The sequence below is a fragment of the Nothoprocta perdicaria genome, unplaced genomic scaffold (assembly GCF_003342845.1).
Source record: "Nothoprocta perdicaria isolate Ctin4 unplaced genomic scaffold, notPer1 scaffold_83, whole genome shotgun sequence".
In the NCBI taxonomy this organism is placed as follows: Eukaryota; Metazoa; Chordata; class Aves; order Tinamiformes; family Tinamidae; genus Nothoprocta; species Nothoprocta perdicaria.
In genome coordinates, this window is record NW_020456121.1 from 1,696,204 (window position 1) to 1,711,345 (window position 15,142).

At 34.9% G+C, this 15,142-nt stretch overlaps 1 protein-coding gene across 1 annotated transcript in view; it reads left to right on the forward strand.

The window, feature by feature from the left end:
• Window positions 1-15,142, forward strand: part of TTN (titin) — a 231,130-nt gene that overhangs the window by 86,113 nt on the left and 129,875 nt on the right. Inside the window, exons 110-132 of the mRNA XM_026052057.1 lie at window positions 209-457; window positions 1,096-1,188; window positions 1,646-1,723; window positions 2,392-2,460; window positions 3,098-3,181; window positions 3,424-3,486; window positions 3,702-3,773; window positions 4,146-4,226; window positions 4,683-4,760; window positions 4,955-5,035; window positions 5,503-5,580; window positions 5,807-5,887; window positions 6,048-6,131; window positions 6,488-6,586; window positions 7,394-7,471; window positions 8,313-8,387; window positions 8,559-8,633; window positions 8,898-8,981; window positions 9,233-9,295; window positions 9,612-9,689; window positions 10,868-10,945; window positions 12,949-13,032; window positions 13,239-13,547. Coding sequence (XP_025907842.1) covers window positions 209-457; window positions 1,096-1,188; window positions 1,646-1,723; window positions 2,392-2,460; window positions 3,098-3,181; window positions 3,424-3,486; window positions 3,702-3,773; window positions 4,146-4,226; window positions 4,683-4,760; window positions 4,955-5,035; window positions 5,503-5,580; window positions 5,807-5,887; window positions 6,048-6,131; window positions 6,488-6,586; window positions 7,394-7,471; window positions 8,313-8,387; window positions 8,559-8,633; window positions 8,898-8,981; window positions 9,233-9,295; window positions 9,612-9,689; window positions 10,868-10,945; window positions 12,949-13,032; window positions 13,239-13,547 — 2,214 coding nt within the window. The remainder of the gene's footprint in view (window positions 1-208; window positions 458-1,095; window positions 1,189-1,645; window positions 1,724-2,391; window positions 2,461-3,097; window positions 3,182-3,423; window positions 3,487-3,701; window positions 3,774-4,145; window positions 4,227-4,682; window positions 4,761-4,954; window positions 5,036-5,502; window positions 5,581-5,806; window positions 5,888-6,047; window positions 6,132-6,487; window positions 6,587-7,393; window positions 7,472-8,312; window positions 8,388-8,558; window positions 8,634-8,897; window positions 8,982-9,232; window positions 9,296-9,611; window positions 9,690-10,867; window positions 10,946-12,948; window positions 13,033-13,238; window positions 13,548-15,142) is intronic.

Consider the following 15,142-nt stretch of genomic DNA (forward strand, 5'->3'; position numbering starts at 1 on the left):
TGTGGAAAAGACATCTGTTTGATTTCTGTCTTTATGTTAACAAAGTACCCATTTAAAATCCAAGCATAAACTATTTGAATCTTTGAAGAAACATCAGATGTTTAAATTTTTTGTGACAGTGAAAATAGTTCATTAACTGTAGGCACCCAAGACACTTTGCAGGCTCCAGACTATGATATGAATAATCTTTTTTGTTGTCTTATTTAAGTTCCCGAGGTGCCAAAGAAGCCCAAAGAAATCACAATTACATCTATGGCAAGGAGAGAAGAGATTCATGAAGAAAAGGATGTGTACGAAGAACCCACACAGCCTTATGAAGAATGGGAAGAAGATTATGGAGAAGACCATGACTATTATTTCAAGGAAGAAGGCTATGATGAAGGAGAAGAGGAATGGGAAGAGGCTTATGAGAAAAGAGAAGTAACTTACGAAGAAAAACGAGTCATCCATGAAGAAGGTATATCAAAAATTAATTGTTGTTTCAGTCTTTCTCTTTCTTCATGTTTGTTAGCCTAGACCCAATAACTTTAATTCAGACAGCACATTTGGGATTGTTTTTATTATAATAATTTGAATATTTCTATGCTGCCAATTGTCCCTGCTACTTGAGAAGACAAGGATCCCAGTATGGTCGAAATAGAGATACAGATGAAAGGCAATACATTATAATATGGTTGCCAAAGCAACATCCAGTTTTAAAATATAATATGAATTAGTAGTGCGAGATTATGTGCCACTTTAAATTGTTTTGGATAGTTTTCCTAGGATTTTCAAGTATTCTAAATAAACTCATAGAGGTGAAATGATTCAGACATGAATTACTGCATACTAATAGCTGTATTTTGCAATTCTTTGCATGCATTTTACTGGCTTAGGTGGTTGTACTGTGTATGTTTATATGAACAGAATTTGGTTCTGAAGGGAAAAAGTCGGTCATGGAAAGTACAGAATGTTTTGCTGCAGCTGTTGAATGTTCAAAACTCTGCAAATGCATTTCAATTTAGTAAGATTGAATAATCTTATAATGGCATCTAACTCTGTTCAGCAACTAGGTAATGAATTTCTCATCATTAAGTAATATTATTTTTATTAAAGTGGTTGAAGTTCCTAAGAAGCCTGTGCCTGAGCGAAAACCTCCAGCAATTACAGCTGAAAAGAAAGAAAAGAAAGAAGTGACAGTTCGTAAAGGTATGACTTTCCTGCAAAAATAACAGGAATGTTCACCAATATGCATCATGAAGCGTTATATATCCCTTTCAGTCTGGACTGTGATTCCTCCCATTTCCTTGGGAAACCTTCTCTTTAATTAGAATGAAGGGTCATGGCAACCCTTCCTCTTCTCCCACCTGAGATTCCTCAACAGAGATTAGTGATTAAAGCAAATCAAAAATTGCTAGAAAAAAATTCAGTTGTCTTTGCTTCCCACTGTTCCCACTGCTTCCCATACTAGGCTTAGGATTGAATGGTGCTTTCGAGTCAGTGGAAGCCACACTTCTGGCAATTGTCTGCATAGATCCCTGCACATCTGTCCGTGGAGGGTGGGCTGGATCTATAAAACCTGGAAAGGGCCATCTCTAGTTGGTTGGTGTCTGGAAAATAATTTGTGAGGTTACCTAAATGATAAATGTATTTGCATCACTTACAGTTGTCAAGAAACCTGTTGAAGAAAAAGTAGAAATAACCATTCAGAAGACTGCAGAAGAAAAAGTCAAACGGCCTGAGGGTAACTACTATTTAATTTCCATAATGTTATCTTTATATGAAAGTAGTGACTGTTGTCACTTAACTGATCTGTAGAAGCATTGTCTTCATTTAACACAGGTCTGAAAGCCTCTGTTGAAATGGGTAAAATGAAGATAAAAAGACATTGAGGGGGAAGCAGTAAATGTAGCTGCTAACAGCAAATGCTTTAAGACAGAAAACGAATGTAAAATTGCATCGAACAAAATGATGTTTCACTCTTATCTTTAGATGTGAAATCCACATCTTCCTCACATGTCCGTCTTGACTTACTACTAAGATGTCTTGATTAACTGCTTACTTATGAAATAAAAACACATCCCTAGCATGTTGTTAAGGAGCTCTTCTTAGACCTTGTATAGTCCTTAGTGCTCTGCAGCAGAAGACTGCTGTCAGGAACTCAAAATAAGTCAGGATATGGTCTTCCGCATACAAAATGTCCGTAGCTATACAACTCTCCCAAAAGTGAGAAATTAGCAGAAGCAATCACAACTTCTTCTGTAGTTTTGCACTATTTGAGGGAGCCTGGCATAGTTACTGAGACAGCCTGTGTTTGTTTTGTTGTGGTGTCAACGTTTTTGTGAAAGAGCTATAGATGTATTTTGATCTCTTTAACTATACGATTGATTAACCAAATTTTAATGCCAACAGTTACCAAGAAAGTTCCGCCACCTAAACCTACACCAAAGATCGTTGAAGAAAAAGTTATTAAGAAAGAAGGTACAGATCAGCATCTTTCAATTGCAGACAGCATTTTTTTTTTCAGCACTCCATGTATTCTTCTGCCCTTTGTGAACGTGTATGCCTGTGTGTATGGTACCTGGGTCTGTTGCAGCTGTGCACTGACTGCTCTTACTGTTTAAATAGCTCTTGTACCGTGCTTCTGTTGCTGTATTCCATTTTGCTGCAGTCTATCACAGGGTCTGTTTTTAACATGTTTGTGGCTAGCCCTTAGATTCTCGTTTCAATAGGCTATTCGGGATTACAGTATGATTTATCTTTTTCTTCATTTATTCCCCCTGATGGCATATGATTATATAATAATGGCCCAGTGCCCCAAACTTCTTGAAGAAATGCATTTAGAAGTCTTCTGATATACTATTTTCTAAAAACTGCCTGCATATTTTGTAAATTTTAGGTTAACACTGTCTTTATCTTCACTTCTAACAGATACTAAATATTGTGCTTGCATGTTTATTTTATGTTCAGTAATTTAGAACATGAATACTGACTGTCTAAATATGTCTGACTTGAATGTTCAATACAAATACTGATTTGATAAAAAAAACACGCATATTGTCTATCACCAATGTGGATCTAGAAAATAAAATACTAAATCAAAATCCTATCTTTAAAGTACCGACAGTAGAAACATGGACTGTTTCAGAAGAAAAGATGTCGGTTTCTGTCCACAGAGAAGAAGAGTACTCATATGTCACAGGTACGTAAAAAAGCAGAAATCTGTAAATTCAAACCAAAACAATCTTTCAGTCTTACTAGACTTTCTTTAAAACTATCTTTTTATGTGACAAATTACATATTTAGACACATCATACATTTATGTTTCGGTATGCATTGCTTCTTTTTGTTCACTGTGTTATGTAGCCTCACTATTCTTTAGATTAACAGATGCAACATTTCATCTGTTCTATCTTAACATTATTTAAATGCTTTTCTTTGAAGAGCCAACAGAGCGTGAGAAAACAGTTGAAGAAAGATTCTTTGAAGCTGTTTACCCAATTGAAGGTAGATTGATTAAGAATGAGAGGCTAATGAATACCCACAATTCTAAAAATTATATTCTAATGATTTTCTGGATTAAATTTTCTTACATATTGACATATGTGTGTACTTTTGGTGAATTGGACATACATAATGTCTTCTTAAAAGAATTATAGATTTAGTATGGGCATTGGCATTTGCTGTCTGAAAATTTAATATCTTTAAAATTCATATTGTAGCAGAACAGGAAGTTGAAGAGGAAGAAGAGGAGGAAGTTGTTTCAACAGAAATGGAGATTCCTCATGTTGAAGGTGAATAAAACCTTTGCTCCATCATGTACTCCATATTTCGGAGCTTTATATCTCAGTCCCAATGTCTGCTGAAGTGCAGTGTACCAGAACTGCTCGGATCTTTCTCTGTCAGTGTGGCTCTATTTTAGAAGTTCAAGCCACAGACCACCTCAAAACCATCCAGAACTGTTGGAAACAATTCATAGCTGTTTCAAATATTTCTTTGAATAGTTCTTTTTTTTTTTTTTACATGAGTATATAGTTTCTGTTTGATAAAACAGATTTTTTTTCACTATATAGTAATCACTTACCCAGTGTGTTGAAAGCAACCTACTGTGATTTTCTAAGTAATCTTACCAGTGTCCTAAACGTTTACCAACTGTGTCTTTAAAGTGCCTGAGATACCAGAGAGACATGTCCCAGAAGAAAGAAAACCTGTTCCTGTCCATAAAAAAGAAGCTCCGCCAGCTAAAGGTATTTCTACTGCCCCAATTAAACACAATCTTATTGTCTTTCATTCTATTATTTTCTATGTTGTCTTGAATTTACTATCTAAGTAGCTTGGGCTTTGTGTTATCTCCATATATGTTAATTTGTTTTGACTTTATAATTTGTGTTGTAACTTAAGTTATAGTACTTGGATTTACCTCAATCTTGGCCCTTTTCTTTCTTAATATTCCTGTGTTTGTCCTATGTACTTAGATTGTGCGGCTTTTGAAGATGGGGATAGGGTGTTTTTACTCCAGTGCAGTGCCTAGAATGGTCATAGAACAATAACATTGGAATTTTACTTTGTGTCTTACTGTCTTATTGTGAAGTGCTTACCTTCTTGTCTGCACACAATGTTCTATAAAGCAATTTTGGAATGCTGTATTCTGCATAAGTATTCCAAAAACTAAAGCTCTCTTATTTTGATAATAATTTTCGAAGTGCCTGAAGTCCCTAAGAAACCTGTTCCAGAAAAGAAAGTTACTGTTGCTAAAAAGGAAGTCACTCCCCCAGCAAAAGGTACGACATCTTCTGAATGTGAAATTTAATCAGTACCATACTGTTGCATTGTGTTTTTCTAATTACTGTTCTCCTGTAAATATTTACATTTTGGTAAATGTAGTCTTTGTGTATTGTGTTATATGTTTGTTTTCATCTAAGACATATTTAGAAGCATTAGAAGATTGCTTAAACAAATTTTAATATCTTTAAAGTGCCTGAAGTGCCTAAAAAACCTATGCCTGAAGAAAAAGTACACATTCCTGTTCCCAAAGAAGAACATCCACCTGCCAAAGGTATGCCTAGTGATGCAATGTATATGTGTCTCTTGATTATCATTTTGATTCTTTGTTAGCTTGTATGCAAACATATTTGTGACCAAAATTTGTTTTTTTTGTGTGTGTGTGTAATTGTCTCTGCATAAATAACACTTTTTAAGGCTAACGTGCTTCTTCAGTTAAAGAATTCAGTCATTATTCAGTCAGCTCAGTCATTTTTAGTCAATTTAGTCAGTTTTCTTTGGTCATAAAGCACCTTATGGACTTGCAGGAGCTGGTTTGATGTGTGATACTTTTATTGGCTTTTTGTTGTTGTTGTTTTCAAATATATATTCTTCTTGTCACTTATCTTTTTTATGTTGTATATCATTTATGTATTATGTGATGTGTCTTGATATTCTTATGAGTGGATGAATCCACATCTACGATACTCTAAATTTTCCCAGTGCAAGAATTCAGTCATCTTATATTTTGTCTCTTTTAAGTGCCAGAGGTGCCTAAGAGAGTGCCCCCAGAGAAAAAGATTGCTCCTCCAAAACGAGAGGAAGCTCCACCAGCAAAAGGTATATCTAAGCAAAAAAATATATTCTTAGGAGAAGAAGCATCTTGTTTGTGTGTTTGTGTGTTTTTTGTTTTGTTTTTTTGAACTGAGTCTGATTTTAATTACAAACCAGTTATATTAGCTATGGACTCTTCGTGTGGCTTTTGTTGATAACTGTGCTTTAGATGCAGTCTTGAAACACCTGTAATTTTAGTTATGTAATATTGTTATAATTAATGTCTCTGAAGTGCCAGAAGTGCCTAAGAAAGCAGTTCCAGAAGAAAAAATACCACGTGTTCCTAAACTGGAAGAGGCTCCACCTGCAAAAGGTACAATAACTTCTATTGCAATCTTAGCTTAGTTTGCTCAATTGTTTTGTTTTGTAAACAGAGTATTTGTCTGTGTGTAATCTTCTTTTTAAATAATACATTACTGTAACATGACGGTTTTCCACTTTATTGAACCTAAAACTAAGTAATTTTTTTAAAGTGCCTGCAGTTCCTAAGAAACCTGTCCCTAAAGAAAAAGTCCCTCCAGTTGTTCCTAAAAAAGTTGAGGCTCCTCCAGCTAAAGGTATGCTTTCCATTAAAATGAAAGAACATGCTGTTGATCAGCTTCTGTTTGTATGTTCTATATTGTTGGTTGCTGTGAACTGTGCTCTAGGTGATCCTGCTTGAGCAGGAAGATTGGACTAGATAATCTCTAAGTGTCTCTTTGAACCTCAACCATTCTATACTTATTTAGCTACAGTGAATCACTGGATAATTTTTTTATGTACAATTTGTAAAGATATTGTTTCTAAATGTTGAATCTCTGTTACGTGTTGTGTGCTCAGTGCCCTTCTTTGACAACTTAGATTTAGTGATCTGCAACATTGCTTTCACACTGGAATTAGATATTAATTCAGTTTACATTGCTATCTTTCAAAGTGCCTGAAGTGCAAAAGAAAGCTACTTTTGAAGAGAGAATACTCATTGCAGAGGAAAGAGTATCTGTGGCTGTTCCAGAGGAAATCCCATCACCTGAAGGTACACTGCAACAGAGCAATGGGAAACTTGCTCTCATGCTTCACCCAGAAGTCCGTTGCTTTAAGACCAAGAGCAAAATACACAAATATTCTGCAGTAGTTATTGCAGATGAGCTTTGTATTAGAATATTTTACAGATGTGGAGGCAATTAAGTAGTAAAATTTCACTGAGTTCTGCTTTAAGATTGCCAAAATCAACATTTTGACCAATTTTTATATCCCCTTAATGACTAGCAAGACAATTTGCATAACTTTATTACAAAAATGCAGCTGAATTTTTAAAAGCAGATGCATCAGCTGTCTAAAATATGAATATGCAAATAGATATTCAGATGGATATATACATTGTGAATTTGTTTGTTTCATGCAATGTATCCTATTATCCCAGAACAGGATGATGTTTCCCTTGATACAGTCATATTTGTAGACATGCAAATGTTAGCCTTCTCGTTTACTTCTTGACCTTCATTCTCTTCCTGTCCTTCCACTATCTGAACTGGTTAGATAAAGAAGCAGCCTCTAGCTTTTTGGCTGTTTTTTTTTTTCCTACTTCAGCTGTTGTCCTGGGGAAATTTGGGAAGCTGAGATATTCTGACAGACTGATGCTTGCCAGTGAGAGAGATTTGGGAGATACATAGAACATGGATAAAACATACCATTCAGCATAAAGCATATATGTTTGCGTGCACAGCACTTTCTATATTGTATGCATATCTATTATTAACATAATGAACTCAGATCCACGTCTCCTTCTGTTCATAAATCCATCCATTCACCCAGAATACTAAAATAAACATTTTCTTTAAAGAACCAATAGTGGAAGAATGGTCTGAAGAGGAAATGGAAGAAGTGGCTATCTCAGTTCATAGAGAAGAGATTTCTGAAGGTATGACCACAAGTCAGGAATACAAGATAAAAGCAAAAGCTAATTTTTATTTTCTACCAAAAGCAGTTTAAAGCAGTATTTTAGATTTTCTAGTTGCCTAAAGTCTTGAGGTTTCAAGTACTAGTAACTTTGCTACTATGCATACCTCGCGTTCTGAGACGTGCTATTAAAAGGTGTAGCTAATCTCTTTGATAGAGGGATATTTCTTGGATGCCGACAATTATCAGGCCTTTATTTTCTTAAGAAAAAAAAATCTCTCTTGCAAGTTGTTGCTCCACCTATTTTTATGTATAAAGATTCTTCAGAATGTCATGATGCATTTTGTTTTCTCAGACCATTTCATGGTAAAATGACTAGGTTCTTGCCACCTGTAACTTTATTGGTGGCAATGTCATGCTGTGAACAACAGTAAAACACAGGTTAACTGTAATCCCTTTTACAAGTAACACCATAGAAAGTGTTCTCAAAAAGCAACTTTGGCCAAGGAAATTTCTCGGTGTTTGGGAGAGACACTTTCTCAAAGTGGGCAAATTCCAACAGTAGTGAGCCAGTGGGACTAGGAAGTGCTGACTTGCTAGTCCAAGTGCTTAGCATTTTCAAATTCCATGGAAATACAAGCTATGCCTCACTTACAGTCCCAGTTAAGTTACTTGGAGTACCTTCATTGATTTCAGAGAGAGCAGAATGATTTGAACACTGTTTTTGCAATGTGGTAGTACTGGAGGGGGACACACTGCTCAGTCTTGCTTTTTCAGTTACTTTATTACTTCTCAGTGTAGTAAATCCTATAACAGATACCAAATATTGAAATTTAAGTATTTTTGATTTTAATATTTTAAAGTGACTGAAGAAGAGTCTTACTACATAGAGGAGAGGGTAACTGTTCCTAAAAGAGAAGAAGCCCCACCTGCTAAAGGTATAGATTCTTTTCATTATAAAATTTTGGTTATTTCAGTCTCAAAGTTCCTTTTTTTTTTTTGTCAGTTTGAGTCTGCTACATGTTTGTTTATCTTATTTGGTGTTCTTCTATGTTTGAGGCCTGTGTACTATCCCCGCTTTTAAAACTGTGTAATGTTATCTTTTAAAGTGCCAGAGAAGCCTAGGAGAGTTGTCCCTGAACCAAAAATTCCAGCTGCCCCGAAAGAAGCTCCAGCAGCTAAAGGTATACCTGAAAGTATACATCTGAGTGATGTATACATGTATCTTCAAGGGCATAATGTTTGTCTTACTGTCTTGTTTATACATATTGACACCAGTATTGTTTGCTTCCAGTGATCAATGTTGTTTCAAATGCCACTGTGTATTGTGCAGTGTTAAAGTCAGTAAAATCCATCTTTAAACTTTTTTATTGTTTAATATTCTTTCTCATTCTGGAGTTTAATTTTCCTTCTCATCTTCTTTCTCATTTTTACTCATACACATAAAGTGCCTGAAGTTCGTAAGAAACCTGTTCCTAAAGAGAAAGTATCTGCCCCTGTTTCTAAAAAGATGGAAGCTCCACCACCCATAGGTATATCAGTGCTTTGTTCCTTTTGCAAAAAGAAATACCTCTTTGCTTCATCTCTTAGCTAACACATAAGCATGCTAGTAAAAAATACAGTTAACATCAAACTTCTGCAGTGTTAAACATGTATCTATGTCTGTCTGTCTACAGTGTACCTTGAGACTGTGTCTTGTTGATGGGATTTACATGTTGTTTTCTCTTTTATGGTGGTTAGTGCAATAAATACAATTGTCTAAAGTTGCACAATCTTTTTTAAGAACCTCCAGAAGAAGAAGTGCCCACTTTTGAGGTAGAAATTGAAGAGCCACCGTCAACCAAAGGTAAATAAGAATAATATTCTAATGGAGCTTTTTTGTCTAGTCTTATAGTATTTGTATTTAGCCATTTTAGATGTATTTCTTTATTAGTCTGTAATCTCAGTGTGGATCTTTCCTGTTATTTTGGCTATTGCTCATCATCTTTGTTTACTTTGGTTATAAGTTATATTCTTCTGAAGAGTCTTATTTTTGCTCTTATTGAAGGTTCTTTGATTTTTTTTATATAAAAAGATCAGATGAGATAGGACAAACTTGCTTGTGTCTGCTTCATTTCAAATATTACAATTGAATATTCTTACATTTATTTAATATTTTAAAGTGACAGAAGTGCATAGAAGAATTATCACAGAAGAAAAAGTTGCTGTTGCTAAAAAAGAGGAGGCTCCACCAAAAAGAGGTATATCATTTTTTAGTGCTAAACAAGAAAACTTATAATATTGGCTTCTATTTCTAATGTCTGGTTGTATAGCGTAAATTGTATGTTTCAGTGTTTCCTTTTCTGTGTGTGCCTTAAAGTAATTTCAAGTCTGTGCATTAATGTTTTGTTGTCTGATTGTGCTCAGAAATGATGTTTAGGTCAAAATCTTTTAATAATAAACTTTTTTTTAAAAAAAAAAAAAAAAACACCACCAGTGCCTAAGAAGCCTGTGCCAGAAGAGAAGGTGCCTGTTCCAGTTCCACGGAAAATGGCAGCCCCACCAGCTAAAGGTACATAAGCTCTTTTTAAAGTAGAGAAGGCTCCTACAAGTCAGAAGCCAGTGCAGCTCATACTTATCACCTGCTTGGTTAATAGAATCCCAGTCTCTACTAACTTGATTATAAAGTAAAAGGAACTTCATCCTCTCCCCTTCAAAAGGATGCAGGTGATAGAAAACAGTCATTTATCTGTACTTGTTGCATATATATAAGCAATTAGTATTTTTATTGATTACACTAGCTGCTTAAGAGTTTTGGAAAGCTGCGTAAAGACATTTTCTCAGTGAAGAAGTTCAGTTAAAAAAAAATCAGAAAAAAAACATGTTTTATGATGTCATCAATATTCAGAACAAGGGTTTTCAAACTTCCAAGTGTGTTCTTTGCTTTTGTGTGATTCTTTTGTTTAGAAAGCGCTATGTGTTCTGCATGTATGTTGTTCTGTGGTTAAATTGTATTTCTGAAGAGCCTGGATATGGACATTCCATCCTATGACATCTTACTTTTGTCTCAATTTTTGCATCTTAGTTCATGTTCTGTGAATATGCTATTAGATTTTTTTATGTCTTAATTCTTATCTAATCTTATTTATTATTTTAGTTGATAAAATACATTAATATATATCTATGTTCGTGTCCTTAGTAGTGTCTGATTTATCTAGAGATTGTTTCCCCCGGAAACCCTGCAAACTAATGACCTTCAAAATATGAAATATGTATCTAGCTACTATATGTTAGTTAAATGTCTTTATTTGATGTGGTTGTGGTTTTTATTGTAAGATACATATTCTTGCTATGTAAGTGTTTCCCCATAGCTGTTTTGTATGAACTTTAGAGTGAATTTTTTTAGAATTTAGTATTCTTACAATCACTATCTTTAAAGTGCCAGAAGCTCCAAAGAAAGTTGTCACAGAAGGAAAAGTTGCTGTTCCAAAAAGAAGAGTGTCTCCACCACCAGAAGGTACTCCTGTTCATCATTTAATTTACAAACAGACTGTCTGTAATGCAGTACCACCAGAGCTACAAGTCTGCTGACCTGACATTTTTCTTGCATTACTAACATTCCCAAAGGAACCTGAATCAGAATCCTTAGAAATACTAAAGATATATTCTTCCCACTTCCTCTGAGTGTGGGGGATGTAAGGAAATAATAACTGGTTTTCTAAGAAACCCTTGATGGGATGGATACTGTATGCAGTGTTGCACCAGAAAAAAATATTAAAACAGATTCTGTCTTTGAAGTGGCAACAGAAGAAGAACACTGGGCTATGTCAGAGGAAGTATCCATTTCTCTTCACACAGAAGAGGAGATTTCATACACAGGTATGAACAGACTGAAAAAAAAAAGTTTAAATATGTGTCTTGTAAGCTATTCTAAAGAAACAAGACAACAAAACACATACTTCAAGATCTGTTATCAGGGATTCACTTGTCCCAAATGTGAAGCTTTTAGAATATCAAAACAATTCCAGAACAATATTGGAATTGCTCCAGTGATAATACTGGAAGGTCCTCACAAAAGGCTTAAATCTTTGCTCCTGGCTTATTGTTGATGCTGCAGTGGAAGCTGAGACACTTAGCACAGACCCCAGTATTGAACATGCCAGCACAAGAGCTTTGTTAATAAAAAAAAAAAAAAAAAAAGGGGGGGGGGGGTTCAAGGAAATTTATTGCCATATCACTTCAGAAAGCTATCTGTTGATTTCTTGAAGTTAAGCCATAAGGTGCTAGGGACTTACCACTTGTAGAATTGCTACTGTTGAAAAACAACATTATCTGCACATTTTAGCTTGGGTTTGAATTTAAAAGGTTAAGGCAATCACATTAGTTTGAAGTTAAATAATCTGCTGAGTCTCTCCACTAGGAAATGAGGTAGGCAGGCAAATCGTGAGTATTAAGAGGAGATTGGAAGAAGATCACTTTTTTGGCTTCCTGTAAAGCAGGGATCATATGCCAGCTGGTTTCAGCAGTGAAAGTCAAAGCAAAAAACAATGAAAGGCAATGCTGTCTTATGTGATACCAAATAGAGGTGCTGTAGGTGGGACAAAATAATCCAAATGAACTTGTGCTTCCTCACAAGACATCCGCAACGCATCATTTGTAATCGCTCTACCTGGTTACCAGTTCCAATCATTTATAGTTTGAGATTTCAAATTCAGATGCCTCTCATACATAGAATTAAACATCAGGGCTCTGCCAGGATATATTTAAAGAACTGATCAAGCATCACATTGCCCTAAAAATAACATCTACTTAGTAATTATCAAGACTTGTGGCAGCCAATCAGTCCACATCTAGTCTCACAATTAGCTGCTCTGAAGAACGCTAGTAGAAATTCTTAAATCTGTCACTAGCAAAATGGATTTCACTTCTTAAGAAGACTGAAAAGTTCTCAGGTCTATTAAGAAAGTGCTGTAGTTATTATCTGGCTTGGCAAGTCTAATGGTTCCCCAGTTGTTAACCTCTAGAGTGATTTTCTGGGAACAGTTTCCCAAGGTGTTGATCACAAATTTCCTGAAGACCTGCGTCAGAAGAAGAGAGATGGGCACTACTCTTCTTACAAAGAGAATATGCTACTTAAAGTGTGTCTTCTTTCTGAACAAATCTTAAAGAGTGAAGAAGATTCATACATTAATCTCTTGGAACCTTTAAAACTGTGAGACAGTTTTCTGCTCTCATAGGCTACGACTACTAAATATAGAAGCTACAAGGAAGGTCAACAGAAGAGGAAAATTGCCTTCCTTGCTGAGCAACAAGTTCTTCTGTCTTTAATTAGGCCACAGCTTTCACCTACACATTGAAATGTATATCTTATCTGTATTGAATATCTGCCTAACTGTTTTCATAATAACATGTCCAGTGTTGATAAGCACAGTTCCCTTTTATGTATTAACCATGTAATTCGTAAAATATCTTTTTATGTCTTTCTGATATTCTTAAATGTAATGTACTGTATCTTTTAAGTGCCTGATGCACCAGAGAGGGCTATCATTGAAGAAAGACTACCAATTTCTCTTCCTAAAAAAATGACAAGACCATCAGCTAAAGGTATACTGGATAGAGTATTGAAATACATGTATTGATATACATGTGTTTTATGTATTGTATGTTACATGTGCAGTAAGTGCAGCTTTGTTTTCTATGGACTTTTCTTCTTTTGGTTTAATTCTTACTAGTCTATTTCATGTGGTCCTTACTATCAATAAGATCTGTGTGCTAAATTTTAAGATTCCTATATTTGCTATGTTTTTAAGTGCCTGAAGTACACAAGACAGTGGTCCAAAAAGAAAAAGTCTATGTTGAAGTTCCTCAGTATGAAGAGGAAGAAGAAGCTCCACAATATGAAGAGGAAGAAGCCACCAGATATGAGAAGGAAGTAATCCATTACGAGGAAGAAGTCAGCCATTATGAAGAAGTTACTCACTATGAGGAGGAAGTTCCTCAGTATGAAGAAGAAGTCACCCATTATGAGGAGGAAGCTTACTATGAAGAGGAAGTACCTCAATATGAGGAAGAAGTACAAGTTCCTCAATATGAAGAGAAAGCTCCCCCACCAGTTAGAGGTATATTTTAAATTTAGGGTTATATGAGAAAAAGTAATGCCTTTTCGCTCTGTTAATGTGTTGAATGTGACTTTCAATGCATCCTGGTGTATGTTCCAATGTACATTTTCCAAAGATATCTAATAATTAGCATACACTGTAGAAAGCATTTTGGATGGTGGTATGCCTACAGTTCAGTGCTACTACTTTAAAGTTAATTGTTGTGTGCCATTAGTGAGCATTCCTCTTTCACAGGAAATCCATATAATCCACTAAGGCAACTTAAATTTGTTTCATCCTTGTCTGGGGTCTAATCTTGCTATCAATCTATGTTCAAAGACCTAGAAATCTTTATAAGATTTCTGCAAGCACAGAAAAAAAAAGTACATACTTTTCAGCTAGGAAGGAGGTAGGATATTTGAAAATGAGTGATTTAGGAACACAAAACATGTTACCTGCAGAATTTAAAAAAAAAAAAATATTTCTTTTCTTGTTTGTTTTGTTTGTTTACTTACTTGGAAGGGAATAATATATTTTCATGGAAAGCAAAGGCATAAAAAGTCTATAAAATTACCATATTTTCATACTTTTACTTGTACATGCTTTCCTTTGGGATATATTTTTATGGAGATAAATTTTAAACATTGTTAGTACATTATGAAGATACTTTTCTGAACTTAGAGAGGGCAAAGGGTCATTCCAAGATGTTGGTAATAAAGCCTTTCAACATCCTACTTCATAATATAAGGACATAGACTAGCTATGCCTGATTTTCCAAAGGGATCTCAGCCATTTAAGAGTACTTAAAAATGTATAATAATTGCCAGTCCTTACTCAAATCATGGCATTTTATCTCTTCTTGAAAGAGAAGTTGAAGACTTCTTTTAACTAATTAATGTGCGCCAGAACAAATAACTTATTTGCTTATTTGCAAATTTTGAAACACTGCTTAGCACTTTTTCCTGTTTCTGTTTACTGTTTCTGTTTTACTGTTTCCTGTTTACTGTTTCTGTGAAACAACATTCAGGATTTCCCTTGACTCTATGATAGTAGTTCAACTTAATTTATACATGCACGTAAATTTCTTCAGCCTACTCAGAGTCACTGGACCTACTCTCCTGCCATCATAAAATTTGCAGGGATATTTCTGGTTTCTGATTCCAGAGAGCAGTGAGACACATTTTCCAGTTAAATGGAAAAATTCTATTGATTTTTAGTAGAATCAAGATTTTTTTATTATTTTTATCAAAGTGAGCCACTCAAATCATTGCCATTACCCACCAAATTCTGTTACAGATTTTTGTATTGTGTTCATAGCTCTGTGTTAGAAGCCAATCCCTTGACAAACTTTATCAACTTTATTGGCAGATGTCTGAAGGAAAAAAATGTAATCAACAATTGTTGATTTGATAAATCATTGATAAATCAATTGTTGATTGATAAATGTTATGTATTCTACCTGGGAAGCATTAGGACAGTAATTCTTGGGGAAAATAGGAGAAAAATAGTAAAAACACTGGTTATATGCTACATCAACTGAATTAGTTATCTGCTAGAATACTCTAGTTATCTACTAGAGTATTCATTTTTGACCATTTTAAACATTTTTAATTTGC